The sequence below is a fragment of the Asterias amurensis genome, chromosome 6, assembly GCF_032118995.1.
Source record: "Asterias amurensis chromosome 6, ASM3211899v1".
NCBI classification, from domain to species: Eukaryota; Metazoa; Echinodermata; class Asteroidea; order Forcipulatida; family Asteriidae; genus Asterias; species Asterias amurensis.
In genome coordinates this window covers 21,193,519-21,209,467 of record NC_092653.1, presented here as the reverse complement: position 1 = coordinate 21,209,467, position 15,949 = coordinate 21,193,519, and the positions used below count along the sequence as shown (strand labels likewise).

At 38.0% G+C, this 15,949-nt stretch overlaps 1 protein-coding gene across 1 annotated transcript in view; it reads left to right on the top strand.

Moving 5' to 3' along the window:
* The window catches only part of LOC139938140 (clustered mitochondria protein homolog), a 76,516-nt gene that overhangs the window by 3,269 nt on the left and 57,298 nt on the right, over positions 1-15,949 (top strand). The window contains exon 2 of the mRNA XM_071933521.1: positions 8,708-9,195. Within this exon, the coding sequence (XP_071789622.1) occupies positions 8,708-9,195 (488 nt within the window). The remainder of the gene's footprint in view (positions 1-8,707; positions 9,196-15,949) is intronic.

The following is a 15,949-nucleotide window of genomic DNA, read 5'->3' as shown; positions in this document are numbered from 1 at the left end:
AATTTAAGTCCAAGCTTTACTATTGTGCTGTTACTTTACTAGGTCACTCTGGCAGGGTGCTCCTTGGGTGCTCCTTGAATGCTCTACAAATTTCTGTGGACCTTTTATATGTGCATTGGTAAATTGGCATTTGGATGCGTGAACAATTTACATGGTGTCGTGACTGGTGATGACGCTGCATAATTGATCACTGAATAAAATGTTCTGGTATTTTCTGAATTGTGTTAAATTCTAAAAGTTTCAGTATTTCTGAAAGTTTACTTTTTATTATGAAAAACTTAAGTCAGGTCAGAAGACTGGTCTTTGACAGTTACCAATAGTGTCCAGTGTCTTTGTAGTAAAAATACGAGTCAAAATTCTTTTCAAGTGTGGCTATTTCAGTGTGAATTTTGATGGACTTGTATAACTGCGGGTAGGCTTAAAATGATGCAAATTGGTCCTGCTGGCTAATTACTGAAAAGGTACTAGGGTAATTAAATTAACCCTAATTGAGAAAAACCCTGATAGTTTAAAGATGCTATGTCAGATTTTTGGCCCCAAACATTAAAAATTAGATTTTTTTGAGTGAATGGTATTTCAAAGAGTATCACCCGCTCTAACGAAAAAAAGTTTAACTTTTACTTTTAATGGTCAGGAACCATGACAAAAATTAAAAACTTTTCTTACAAAACACATACGAATTGGTCAGGTGACATATCCCGACAAAAACTAATTTTGAGCACTTTATTTCACTGCTACTAATAATTGACGGACTTTTTCGAGCAATGGCTCAAATGAAAGCTTCTTTCTCGACCCCCATCAAAATACCTATTGAATTTTAAATCCAAATTTTGGGGTCAAATCGGCCAAAAATCTGACATAGCATCTTTAACTGATTTTTCCAGAAGGCACAACAGTTTTACGAATACAAAACTACTTAGCATTAAGTTACCATTTGTTTATATACTTGACTACCATGCATTATAAAATATGTACAGATCAACTTAAACCTGATCCACCTCATGTGACTGTACTTTATTTCGTGCATACCCTGCAGTGTATTCCTTGCATAACTTACCTCAGTGTAATTTAAGACACCCCATGGTATCATGCAAGAGTGAAGTGTAACATTGTTATTAATTGGGATGGATACTGCATTACGGGATCCATGTCTGTGGTCAACGCGTCTCAAAATCTTCCACAGCAAACTGGATTCATATGAGACAAGATTTGAGAGAGGGTTGTCCAGATTTACTGCCAATTTAAAAACAAGGTCTCTAAATTGTGCACTTCCCAAACCTAACCATGTAGATAAAACTGGTTAAAATCAAAGAACACCCAGACAGTCACTTAACATCTGTCTGGTTGAAACTGACGTACTGTACAGTTTGTGGGCAATAGGAAATATTTGCATAGCATTATCAAATCGACAAAAAATATAATTTACTCAAAGTGAAAATACACAATTGAATTTACAGGCCTAGTTGTTTTAAAAACAAAAAAAGGTACAATTTTTCAAATTTTAGTGATTTTGATGTCTGCAAGTGATATGATGTACTGTATGGCCACAGAGTGTACATTGTACACATGTACTTCATTCTTTGCTAACGTTGGTAGTACTAGATAAGATTACATTTTTTTAGTGTAAATTTTTGGCAGTGATGTCAAAAGGTCAACATAATATTAAAGTGACTGAGTGAGAATCACCCCTTTATTGTAACTTCAGGAGCAATCATATTTCTCCCCTTTTGAAATAAACTTAACTCTAACTTCTAGAAACAAAAAATTTTAGGATTTCCTGAATACGTGTAATCTTTTACACGTGTATTCTTCTACACACGTGTGTGCAGAAAGTGGAGTCCCTCATGGCTTTATTTGGTGTGGGACCCAAATTTAGTGTCCTTGTCTGCATGCATGGTCTAGTGGAAACTCCATAGGGGTAAATGAGACCTAATTCAATTTGTTAGGTACCAGTATCCAATTACTGTGAGCTCTGTGTTGGGAGATATCATACTGTGCATTTTAAGGGTTCAATAATGCTGAATCTATGGACATCATCCATTATAAAGATACAGAATCGTTGAATGGAAAAGAAATAAACATCAAGTTTGTCTTAAACAGTTTTTCTGATGAAGATTTGACTGGTTATTAACATTTGACAAATTTTAAAATTATAATGATGATAATAATAATAATATTGCTTCTTACATATTAGCGCTCAAATCTACAGGCCTGGAATTTCATGTTTTCGTTTTGCAAAGGGGGCTTCTATAAGAAATAAAGTCCATTGGAAACTGTTGAAGGGGCACCAAGGCCAAGACTAGGGGCAACAGAGACCATGGCCATTGAAGCCTCCAAGGCCTCCATGTAATTCCAGGCCTGAATATGTCACTAGGTGATGCTCATGGCGCTTCAGCATTCAGTATTTTCCTAAGGTATGAGGAGCTACAATTTAAAGTATGAGGCCCCATTCCCACTGGACCTTGCATTGATCTCACAATTCGAGAAAAGGGCTGTCAGGACCCCGAAAGGGCGATCAAGGGGCAATCAAAGAGAAATAAGCGCAAGTGGGAACCCAAGGGCCACCCCATGCTGTGTGGTCGCCATAAGTGCCTGCATCGGGATGACCTGCATTGGTGAACTTTTAATCCACTTCCAGACCTGCCAACCTGTACGCATTTTGCGTACCATGCACACATTTTCACCCCTGAGTACGGTGGTACGAGATATTCTGCAGAACGTACACAAAAAGCTAAATCTATATCGCGGTGTTTTAAAACTGGAGACCGAACAAACAATTTTGTTCTCAATTTAATCAACTGTTATTCGTCGACCCCAAGTGCAAAAACAATAGATCAAAAACACCCCACATCTGAGTGATCATTATGCGCTTCGATAAAAAAGAGGTTGTGCTTAGAATTATTTTTCAAATTCTTACCCCCGCTGGAAAACTAATAAACCAATGCGTAACAGAGGGGGTGGGAAGGGCGCATACCAGTTCGGTCAACCAGGTATAGTACATGTACAGCCTTATGCATGGATGTACATGTACATGTACGTGCACACAACGCACGTGTTCGGCTCGAATTCGTTCGGCGTCGCCGTGTGTTTATATGGACGCCGATCGAAGGCGAAGTGTCAGTGATGGGGGAAAAAGTACTCCTCCACCCGGAAAATAGAGAATGCATGCTCCGAAGAAGTTTCTTCCTCAACGTGGAAAATACAGTGCATGTGTGCAGTTGGCAGTGCACACACTTCATTTGATTTAGACATGTCACTTAAAGAGCGGCAGCAGTTTAGGTCAGGAGGTAGTGATGTTATTATTTACGTCACGATTTTTCCCAACTCCCGAGAATTTGGGGAGAATAATGGGAATTTAATGGCCTGTAATCTTTGTATAAGTCTGATAAGGGAAACAAATGATGAATTGAAGCATGCCTGAATTGAAGTGGAACTGAAAAACTCTACGGTGAGCTTTCGTTTGTCCGTTTACTGGGCAACCAAAGATGGATACCAAGGTATAATATTTTCATGCCGAGTTTAATTTACTAATAGTTTAGGAACATTGTTCAACAGAGCTTGTCAATGAAATTAATATATGTTATGGATCAGAAATGTGTCAAAATAAATGGTCTCACCGCCCGTAGGGAAACCCCTGGCCAATTTTTTTGTGATATTAAAAAAAAAAAAAAACAACTTTTGCCCCTTCAGTTTTAAATCCTTGATCTAGGCATTTGGAACATAGTTCCAGCAGTCAACTGGTTATTTCTTTTTCATTTTATTTTCAGACTATGGTCACGAGCACAAAAAGTCAGAAAAGGCCACATCAACCACCCCTAAGATAAACACTGATATCATGATACAACTTTTTTTATTATGAAGTAGCCTGTATTTTGTGTGAATATGGTACATAATTACATTAAATGAATGGTTCATCTAAAATGAAGTGGTCCATGGTTTTTGCTGACTGACTGTAAGCATTGTGCCATATGCCGTTGTGCACTGGGCGATCATGTTTATGCCGCTGCAATAATGTGGTACTCAAATTTTTTTTACAAGGTTGGCAGGTCTGCACTTCCGTTCCCAAAAGGTGGATCAATGCGCGATCATACTCGACTGGAAAAGGAACCTCAATTTCATGCCTTCAACTAATCCTGGTGCAGGACCCCATCTCGCATTGTGGATTCAGTGGGAACGCAGTCTGAGACCTATCCTTTACATTAGCACGGTACATTACACACGTTAAATGTATTGGTTTACTACACTAAGGTCCTTTGATGCAGTATGCATTCAGGAACACTGGGGTTGGGTGAACACCTTCTCTTTTTGATAAGTGCAGTGAGTTGATGTTGAGTTGACCTACTTTGTACATAAATATGGATTCAACTTGTTGTAAAGGTTATCTTCCATGATGGTGTGTAATCAGACCTGGTGTAATTTGCACTACTGAAATGTTGAACTTGCATCCATCAACTAAGTGTTGTGATAACCAGTCTGATAGTGTGTTGTTAATGAGTAGGTGCAAAGTGTACTGATCTACAAATATCAGATTATTGGTTTAAGGTTGAAGCGATAATGAAGTAAGACAAAGGTCAGTTTACATCAAGTGTAAAACGTACATGCCCCCCCCTCTCCCCCAGTATTTACTCAACTAAATAAACTTGCTAACAACTGCTACTCAAACATTGAATGTACATTGTGAGGTTAGAGAGGCTGTTTTTATTTAGAGTGTTTAATAAACACAATCTATGTGTATTTTGTCATTTATCTTGCAAGTTCAGTGAGTATTACTACTATGGAAACCTTTGCCCAGGGGCTTTGGCCTTGGATGCCAATATTTTAACCAGGGCCCACGTTCATAGCGCTGCTTAAAGCCATTGGACCCTTTCGGTAAACAGTATTGTCCAAGGCCCACACTTTGTGTACCACAACATCTATATCAAATAACAAACCTGTGAAAATTTAGGCTCAATCGGTCATCGGAGTCTGGAGAAAATAACAGGAAAACCCACCTTTGTTTCCGCACGTTTCGCCGTGTCATTACATGTGTTTAAAATAAATCCGTAATTCTCGTTAACGAGAATTGATATTGTTTTACCGTTTTTTCAAAAAGTAAAGCATTTCATGGAATAATATTTCAAGAGAAGTATTTCACCACTACCTTCTATAAACCCTGTAAGTTATTTGTAAATCTGTGAACTTTTTTTTTTTTCTGTACCGAAAGGGTCCAATGGCTTTAACGGTAAGCAAATATTTGTGCTTACTGTAGCAGAAAAATTTGCTAAAGTGCAAGTGTATTTCACAGGTTAGCAGGAAAATTGGGCGGCTATATTACGAGTTTACCATGGATTTGCATTGTGACGTCATTTATTTCTGTGCGGTAAGCACCGGTAAGCAGCATTGTGTGCGTACAATGTTTCAATTTTTTTATAGTGATTTTAGGTTGCACTCCAACTTTTTCAGTTTGCACTCCCAATTTCTAAATTCCTGGCTAAGACAGTGCCAAGGTTAACCAGGATGGTTAAAGGATGGCCATCGGCCTATTTGCTGGAAATTTCAAAACTGGGTGTCCAAATTGTTCACTTTCAATACATTTACAAAGTGTCATGACAGATAAAACAGGGTGTCTTAAATGTAAACAGGGTGTCCAAAAGACACAATATACACCCCTCAGGCCAATACTGTGCCTTAGAAGATGTATTGTTCAAATACAAATCATATTTTTTGCATTATGGAAGTGCGCACCTTTTCAATGAAGACACTGCTGTAACCCTTCATGTGTGCATTGAGGGGCTTTACCCTTATGCCATCCTGGTTGATGAGGTCTGTAGTGTAGCACACACTATGAACAGAGAACTTTGACCAAGTAACTTGGGTGCTGTACCTTTTCAGCAATCAATCCTTTCCATGACCTCTCCTTTCAAGCATAATAGATAAATAGTCAGTCCATGAACTTCATTGTTGATGGAATGTAAATGGGTCTGTAATTGGGTACCTTTCCTAGGAAAGTTCCAATAACAACTTGCAATAGGGCCATGGCCAGAGAATACACAGTAATTTGTTGCTGCTGAGTCCAAGGTTTGCCGATGGAGTCCAAAAGAAAGTGTTCAGGAATTAGCTTTTGTAAAGCTAAGCTTTTTGGGCTTGATCTTTATCTCTGCTGAAACCTTCCATCTTTTGTAAAGGTGAATGGCAAATAACTACAAAAATAATTGGTAATTGGTAAGGCACACAGAATTATGTTGTACACTTGAATTAACCTACGATTACACCGTTAGGGTGTCAACAGTAATAATATTAACAAAAATACTTAAAACATAATATAACGTTTGTAAAGTGCCATCTGTCTATCAATGGTGTTTGATGCGCTGGAAGGAAAGAAAATTAAGAAAAGCATACATTACAAGATAGATTAAATCAAAATATTAAGTCCCAACCCTTTTCCCCTCACTATTCATAACAATAATCTCATTTATCAGATGTATCCATTTCTAGAAACTCAAATCAGATTTGGTGATAAACTTAACATTTCTTAAGATTTCTTAAGGTGTACATATTCTTTCAAGAAAACACTTAATACTTGAAGTGATTGCATGATTGAAACAGATCTTTAATTCAAATGAAAAAAAAACCCAGTTTTTCTCATGAAAGAAACAGTATCTTGTGACTTTATATAAAAAGCACGTGGCACCTCAAGTAATCGCCATTAGTTGAAACTCGGACTGCCAGATTTGAGGTTTATTTCCTCATTTGCAGATTGGTGGTGTGGTATGGGATGCTGGGGAGGGGGGGGGGGGTGAAAGTTGGAAAGCTAGTGTTTATAAAGTATGTCCCATTTCATTGTTGAAGAAGGTACCACCATTGGATCACGGATTTTGTGGTTTACTTGATATTGACACTCTTACTACATGTAGGGGTGCTAGGTTCATGGTTGTGGTTTGAGTATCTGCTGGTATTCTCATAGTAACAGGATGTGTGTTTCATTGACTGCTTCCTTTCAGAAATTACTCTCAGATTCATTTAGGAATTACACAAATCTTTCATCACAGTACTGCCAGCATAATTTTTCTAGCTGATAAGAGATATTTTAGAGTCTTCATAATGTATTTTCTGATGTACTAAGATTAGGATAGCTTGTGTTTCCTCAAGGACTTGTTAACCCACTCAGGTGGTACTGTGCAATATGACTTTCAAACAGTCTACAATAATTGTACTTTTTCAACTTCATGTTTAAAGGCAGTGGACACTATTGGTAATTACTCAAAATAATTGTTAGCATAACAACTTACTTGGTAACGAGTAATGGGGAGCTGTTGGTAGTATAAAACTTTGTGAGAGACGGCTCCCTCTGAAGTAACATAGTTTATGAGAGAGAATTTTCCATGAATTTGATTTTGAGACCTCGGATTTAGTATATGAGGTCATACGAAATCAAGCATCTGAAAGCACACAACTTCGTGTGACCAGGGTGTTTTTTCTTTCATTATTGTCTTGCAACTCCGACGACCAATCGAGCCCAAATTTTCACAGGTTTGGTATTTTATGCATATGTTGAGATACACCAAGTGAAAAGACTGGTCTTTGACAATTACCAATAGTGTCCACTGCCTTTAACATTAACACTCAGTGAGTCAATACATGGGATGTAATTTTATAAATATTGTTTATCAAATATGAAGTTTTTGTCTTTCAACTAGGTAATCAGGTCTGAAATTTGACACTGGTCTGAAGCCAGTGATTTTAGCTCTAGGCCAGTATATTCATGGCCTGACAAGTCCGGCAGTCATTTACTTTTCAATTGAATATTTAATACCAAAAGCCTGATTCATACTTCCTGCCAATACGAATGCGATACGAATGTTGACGTCACAAATTCGCAACAAAAAATTTACAGCAGTTGAACTCAGCTTAACTCACTTGCGAAGTTCGCTGCGAAAGGAGGGTTTTGACGTCAACTTCACGTCAACTTCGCTTCGCATGAGCATGAAGTATGAACCGGGCTTCACTGTCTAATATCTTTTACAGAAAGAAATTATGTTCAAAAGTTAACTTTGAGTCTGATCTATACAATTCGAGTATCAAAAAATACTATATCCATAACACATGAGACAATCCTCTCTTAGTGCTGGTTCAAATATAAATAAAAATGACTGTGTCAAAAGCTCTCTCTCTCTCTCTCTCTCATGTCGATTCTGGTCTTGTTAAATAAATTTTGGTCCAGTAAACACTTTTTTAGCTACAAGCCTTGCGGTCTTATATGAAATTTTACCCCAAATTGTACCAATTGTTGTTGCATCTTTCGAGGTACAATACTAAGCAACAGAGTCATCAGTCATCAATACTAAGCAACAGAGTCATCAGTCATAGGTGCCATTGTGCGCGTCATGCATTAAGCCCTGTTTGCAATGGACTTTTGGAGATGGGGGTAAACTAACTGAGTAAACCGGTAATTTTACCATTTATAGTCCAGTGCTAACAGCCGAGGGGAAAACGTCACACAGGTAACTTAAAGAGAGGGTATAACTTTGGTAATTGCTCCAAAAATTAATTACCATTGAAAGTTACTTGTTAACCCTCCCTTTGAAGAAATGTAGTTTTCCTGGAAGAGGTATTGAAAATTAACTGAATGTTTGTATCCTTCAAAAACATGTGATGTATGAAACATGTGATTTATGTTTGTACTGGCCTCACTAACGAGTAAGTCGTTCATGTTTTATTCTCCTCGTAGTTCTGAAGCTGAAAGCAGCCACAGCTCAGCCTAACCTGGTGAATGGTCAGAGAGGAGGAGGGGATGCTGATAGTCCAGCAACCATGAATGGAATGAACAGTGACCATCAAGACAACAGGCTCAACGGTGATCTCAACACTACAGAGGCCCAGAATGGACATGAAAAGCCAGATCAGGTAGTGCAACCAGACACCAAATGCCCGCTCCTTAACGGGCACTCGGAAGCCTCTGTCGACGATCCCGACAGCAAGAGTGAAGTTGTCACTGAGCAAAGCGATGCCACAGAGTCTAACTCTGAGGATCTTCCGTCTGTGAATGGCACCGAGGAAGGAGACAAGAGCAAAGAGGTCGAGGGAGAAAATGATGAAAGGACAGACTCCGAAAAGGAGAGCCAAAAAGACTCTAAAGTTGAGGATGTGATCGTGATTCAAGACACTGCATTCACATTGAAGATAGTGCCTCCAGTGAGCGAGGCATTCGAATTACAGGTTTGTTTTACCACTCGCTTTTACATTGATCTGTTTTCTACTGTATCCTTACATTAGCAATAACCTCGACAGGGCTCAGATTCGGGGACAAAACCCACAAGTCTGCAGGTTTTGTAGCTTGAAACTTACCAGGACCAGAGAATTTGTTGGCAGACCGGAATCAAAAAGAGAAGAACACTATCTACTTGCACATTTGAGCTGTTCTGAGAACATGCTAAAAGTGAAGATTTATCTCATTTTGTTTAGGAGTAAGTAATACTCCCATACTCAACATGATTGAAACATAGTATTATCAGTTAAATTTAAAAATGCAATAAGGTGTAATTATTCAAAAACACCGCCGGACTTACTAGGGAAAAATCAGTGGTCTTGGGCATGTAGTCCAGTGTTTAATTTCAAACCCTGTTTTTGAGCCTACTGACTCAGTGCATGACATTGCAATACACTGCATGCTTGACTAGTCCGAACTGAATAACTAACCATTATAGTGTAATCTCTTGCAGAGTCGGTCAAAAATGTGGTTTACCGTGCTGCTTGCTTTTCCTAGAAGTCTGGCTTTATTTAGCTTCTAGAAATATTCAGAGAGAATCTCTAAACAAACTATGGAGGATAGTGGTGTCAGAATATGGGGTGTTGAAAAATGAGGGGTGTCAGAACATCTATTGGGATGCCAGAAGCTCAGAACATACATGTAGGGGTGTCGTTACATGTGTGTCGGAACATGAGGGTGTGACCGTAATGTTAGTGTCAATGGAGCTTAAACAAAATCATGCCTTCCCAAATTATGAGCTGAGTTTATATTGTTGCATTGGTTTGGAGCTACTGAAATGACGTAATATTCACAGTAGGTCAACACTTGAGGCTTTACAGTGGCTATTGTGTGGTGTTTACAGATCAACCTCATAGGCACACAAACACCATCAATCATAGATTGAGGCTGGTTTATCCCTTGCAGGTTACATTGTGAGAGAGTCAACTAATGCATCTAGGATTAGATAGTTATCATTGAGCAGACAAGAATGATCTGGGACTAGGGAGTAGTGTGTAGTGATTGAAACTGCTATCAGAGTGTAAACATTGGTGTACAAAAGCAAAATGCTAACGGTTCTATTGAAGGATTATGCAATAGGTAGACATGTAGCAATGTAATGACCCTTTGCACTACTGCAGCTACTAAGAGACACGGGACACTATTGGTAATTGTCAAAGACCAGTCTTCTCACTTGGTGTATCTCAGCATATGCATAAAATAACAAACCTGTGAAAATTTGAATTGAACTGGTTGTCGAAGTTGCAAGATAACATTGAAAGAAAAAATACCCTTGTCACATGAAGTTGTGCGCTTTGAGATGCTCGATTTCGAGACCTCAAATTCTAAATCTGAGGTCTCAAAATCATATTCGTGGAAAATTGCTTTTTTTCTCAAAACCTACATAACTTCAGAGGGAGCCATTTCTCAAAATGTTTTATACTATCGACCTCTCCCCATTACTCGTTACCAAAAAGGTTTTATACGCTAATAATTATTTTGAGTAATTACCAATAGTGTCCACTGCCTTTAACTTGTCATAAGCAGCTATTGTCTGCTAAGCTTGTAATTCCAAATAATGGTAAGCCTGTAGATGTCTCATGGCCTAAAAGACACTCAACTGTGTCCATTTTGTAAAACAAAGGACATTGACTCCAAAAATGGCGCCACCTAGACTACGGGATTTGGGGTAAATTAACTACAACAGGCTTTGAACCAACGACCTCCAATGCAATATCCAATCCAATATTTTGGGTCGGAATGACTGTGGGGCTCCTGTCTGAACGGGATTTAATAGGAAAATGGCTGACAAATGTAAAGAAAGTTTTACACTGAATTGTATGAAGACTTTGATTTATTCCCAGCGTTTTTTTTATATTTATTTGTTATAAAAAAATCTCAAATAGTTTAGGGAGATTACATTTTAATGTCATGAGGGCTTATTGAAACCTATTGAACCCTAAACTTGAGCGAGTCTGTTACTTTTCATGATCATGGTATGTTACTTGTATGACGAGTTCACTTTAAATGGGTCAAGCCTAAACGTTGTTCATACAATGCAAGATCTTACTCAATAGCTTAACCTTAGGTCCAACATGTACATGGGTAGATATTAACAAGGTTTTTTTAACTGAGCAGTACAATCACTAACAGTTTTCACTACAATGAATTACACGGTGTATATTGCAGGGTGTACAACAGGCCTCAAATTTCCCGATTTTTAGGGCAAGGCCACTTTGGCCTTGAATTTGTCAAATTTTGAAAGGGCACCAAGGCCATGAGGTAGGGCACCAAGGCCAACTTAAAATTTCAAAAAGGGCATCAAGGCCATAAAAAATAAAGATCATGAAACAATTGAAGTTTGAAGGCTATTTTAATGAACCATTTAATTACTTTTGCTTTCCTGTAACCAAAAACATCAAGTTTTTTTTAAATAAAAATGTATTTAATTTTATTGATTAATGGGAAGTAAAAGTATGCATCCGTTTTTTGTTGCGATGGCCAGACGTAAACAATGAGCTGTCACTTGACTGTGCGTGTGTGCAGAGCGGAGATTTTTTTCAACGGACATACATGTACATGTACATTGTACCTTTCATTTACATGTACATGATGCGTGATTTTAGTAACATGGCCCACGTGCACAAACATGTACGAGTACCAGTGAACAAGCACAATACCAGTGGAATAGGCGGACGCCCAACCTCAAATGGAACCGAAATTGTGATTAGCTGGTACCCATCATGGACAACCTTGCGTGGGTCGCGTGTTGCAAGATGAGTACCAGTGCGAATGTTCTCAAATGGTCGTTGCAAGTACATCCGGCCCGTGTATAAACTCCGAGTACACAATGTCTATGGATGGGTATGGATGCACGTCTGTCGTTCGTTCCGCATTGTGCACACGTGTGATGAGCATTCAACCGACCGCGCTCTGTGTGCGTGTATTTATGTAGGATGTACATGTAAGTGTTTGATTTTATGTGCACACAGAGACGGACGGCGGTGTATCAAAACATAAATATTTTGATCTCAAAAAGGGCACGGCGGCCATTGGAGGAAAAGGGCACGGCCTTTTTGGCCGCGAAAACGTCCAATTTTCTCGGGGCACTACGGCCAGTTAGCAGGGCACCGGCGGCCATGGCCGTCGTGGCCGCCGGGAAATTTGAGGCCTGGTACAATGAAAATTACACTCCATTACTTAGCCTTCAAACACAAATCTTAATTTACCGATAATGATGGTACCAGCACAAATGTATAATAAATGATTTCCTTACGTGTACTTCAATATTCCATAATAACTCTACACTAGACAATTATGTGTATTTACTGTGTGCAACCCATTTCCATTTATTTGAATCTAAAATGACATGTAGCCCCTTCCACAGTGTCTGAGAGTTAGATTCAAAGTCTCAAATAATTATTTTGTAAAAATGTAAAAGTATTTATTAATATCTAATTGTATACAATCTTAGTGCCTTTTATGTGAGATACATATACCCATAAAAAGATATTTAAACGCTAAGCACTTAAATAACTTGCTGGTTTGGGTGGTGTGGGATGGGAGTCTTTCACTGTATTTTAAGTAGTACCAGCATAATATTACTACAGTGCAAGTTTTAGTCTCATGTCCATGTGTTTGTATTGCCACGTGGGCTAAAGTGGGAGTTGTTTCTTTTACATGTGTTGTACCATAGGGCTTGTTCAACAGCTGATTGTGCAGCTGATTGTGCAGCACAGCTGTGGGTCATCCCACTATGCAAACACCTATTCACTGTATTAATATGTAGATCCTTATCACTGGTGTCCATCATGCAGTATGATTCATTCAGTCAGCGGAAGCCATTGGTACCCTGATGACCCTGATTCATTGAGGAAGAAGGGGGGGGGGGGCATTAAAAACGCTTGGGGTAAATTTTGTTACATAGGGATAGAGTTGTGCTTACTCTTTTAGAACTGAATAATGAACCCGACCTTTAGACGCTGCTTTTACTACTTGGTTGGTATATTATATCAGCTATTTGTGTCCAGATATTTTACATATATGCCCCCCCCCCAAAAAAAAAAAATATATATATATATATAAAAATAAATAAAAAAATAATTATAATTTTATACAAAACTTGAAGTAAGTAGAAACTATGATCCCTTAGGGTGAGTCTTGGCTCTGAAAAGAGCCGGTTGATGCTCAAATTAATTTTCCGCACTGTTAAGTTGTTTAACATTGACTGAGTTTTCAAAAGGAAAAGAAATGTCGTTTCAAACTGCTTCCCAACCAAAATTAAATTACCATTGATATAAATGCATCAAGTAGTATAATATCTCTTGTTTTGGCCCTAGCTGGTGTAGACAAATCTGCTTTGGTCGAAACCACTTTTTTTTTTAAATGTATATTTGATTTGTTTACTTGGTCTCCTCGTAGGAAACTTGACTTCTGTCACTGCTGGTAATAAGTGGTTGAATGTTTCTGTAATTCAGACAAATGTTGTCCACCCATTGCTAAGTTTGTCTCCAGTGATTTTCTGTCTGGCCATCACTGGAGTATTTCTTAAATCATAGGCCTACATGGTAGGATATCTCACTTAATATCAGGATTGCCTGTTACTGAAACCAATGGATCTATGACACATACTCCACACTCGCTCCACAGAAATAAAAATAGCCCATCAGACTTCCCTCTACCTTAACCATGTTACCCCCACCCCCACTTCAGTGCACTGAAATGTAGTTTAATAAACAAGATTAATCTGTTATATCGTTAATAGTAACTTTAATCTACAAATATTGAACCTTCCCTATTCTAAGTCTAATCTCCTCCATCCCCCAGCTCTGAACAAAAGTTGTCTGAAATACTGTACACATGGGAGGTTCATTGTGGTTTGAACAATATATATTGTTTGGACTTGAACCTACGACCTCCGGATTATGGTGCTGGCACTCTACCAACTGAGCTATCTAGCCCTATCGTCCAGGAGCCAAACCCCAAAATTTAGGTAAAGCGTGACATTGAGTGCAACCAAGATTTTTTTGCAGAAATATGTTCTTCAAGGTGTCTAGTATGCAGTTCCAATGCATGCCTAGCTGGTAGGGTTGAGCATTGTTTGTTATTGCAAAAAATCACTTTTCCCATGTGTCAGCGCTACAAAAATTGATTAAACTCCACAAATAAATGTTTTTCTAAGAAAAAGCATGTTACTCTTTATCAAACAATTACTTTGGAGAGAACTTTTGATCAATAAACTATATTTACCAGGAGCTCAACAATATGCAAAAGCAATTTTATGAAATCAATACAAACTGTACCGACCAAATGGTTCCAAGCCGATGATATACTTAAGGGTAATGGACGCGTTTGGTAATTGTCAAACACCAGTATTCTCACTTGGTGTATCCCAATTAAATTTGCATAAAATAATAAACCTGTGAAAGTTTGGATTCAATTTGTCATCGAAGTTGCAAGAAATTAATGAAAGAAAAAACACCCTTGATGCGCAACTTTGTGTGCTTTCAGATGCATAATCAACAGATAAACGGCTTTAGCTGAGGTCTTTTATTATTTGGCTGGTAAATTACCTCTTTCTAAAAAAATACGTTCTTACAGAGGGAGCCATTCTCTCAATGTTTTATACTTCCATCAGCTCTCCGTTGCTTGATACCAAGTCAGTTTTTATGCTAATAATTACCAATAGTGTCCAGTGCCTTTAAAGATGATTCTACATATGACACACATCCACAGTCACTGAAATAAAAACAGCCCATCTGCCTTCTCTCACCTAAACTCCAACCTCCTCTTCCCCTATAAAAAGTCCTCACACACTGTAAAATTACAATTATAACTATTTAATTGTGGACTATTAATAGCCTTAACCTATAATTAAACAGGAAATCATTTAATAAATTATTATGTCAGTTGTATTGAAGAAGGGGATGCGACTTGGATATGTTTAGCGGGTGACTCAATCTAAAACTAAAATTGAATACATGTATTTTTAGAGAATCTTAAGGGGGAACTGTTAACCTTGCTTGAAGCAATTTGTAAATTATGACCCGAAATGCCTTTGGTGTAAGTGAAATTAAAAACAATCTTAAAATTACTTAAAATCACTCTTTAAATTTTGATTTTAGAAAGCATTTTGAGAATCATTCTGCTTCAAAGTATCCCAACAAACTTGGACCTGAGGAATGTTACTGTCAGACTGTGTCTTCCAATCGTGTATTCCGGTTATTCTTCCTGCGTGGACATAATCGCTCTGAGATCTCAAAAAAACCGCCACCTTTTGACAGATTAGTTGTTTTAATTTTTTTTAAATTTTTTTTTATAGGATTTATAACAATCAAACGGTTCCAAAAACCAAAGGTACATGTATCAATCCCTTTTAATATTTTTTCAAGGAAGTTCATTTGTTAAGTAATATTTATCTGCTTAGCTGCCTGATTGATTTTGGCTCTGGGTTGATTTCATTTGAAGATGCTGATCAGAAATGGAGTTCCAATTGTTTTCAGTTCATCCATTTTTTTCATTGAGCAAATTTCATCATTCTCATTGATTGAAATAGTAAAATAGTGTTACACAGACATGGGAGAACTGCGTAACATGTGAGCACAGCAATCTCTATGTTTTCTATCTGAAATGTCGCTTAACTACATTTCTGCTTAGCTGACAGCGTATCTAATGTCTATTGTTCTTTCATTGATTGTTTGCTAGGGTGTCCTTCAAAGCATTGCT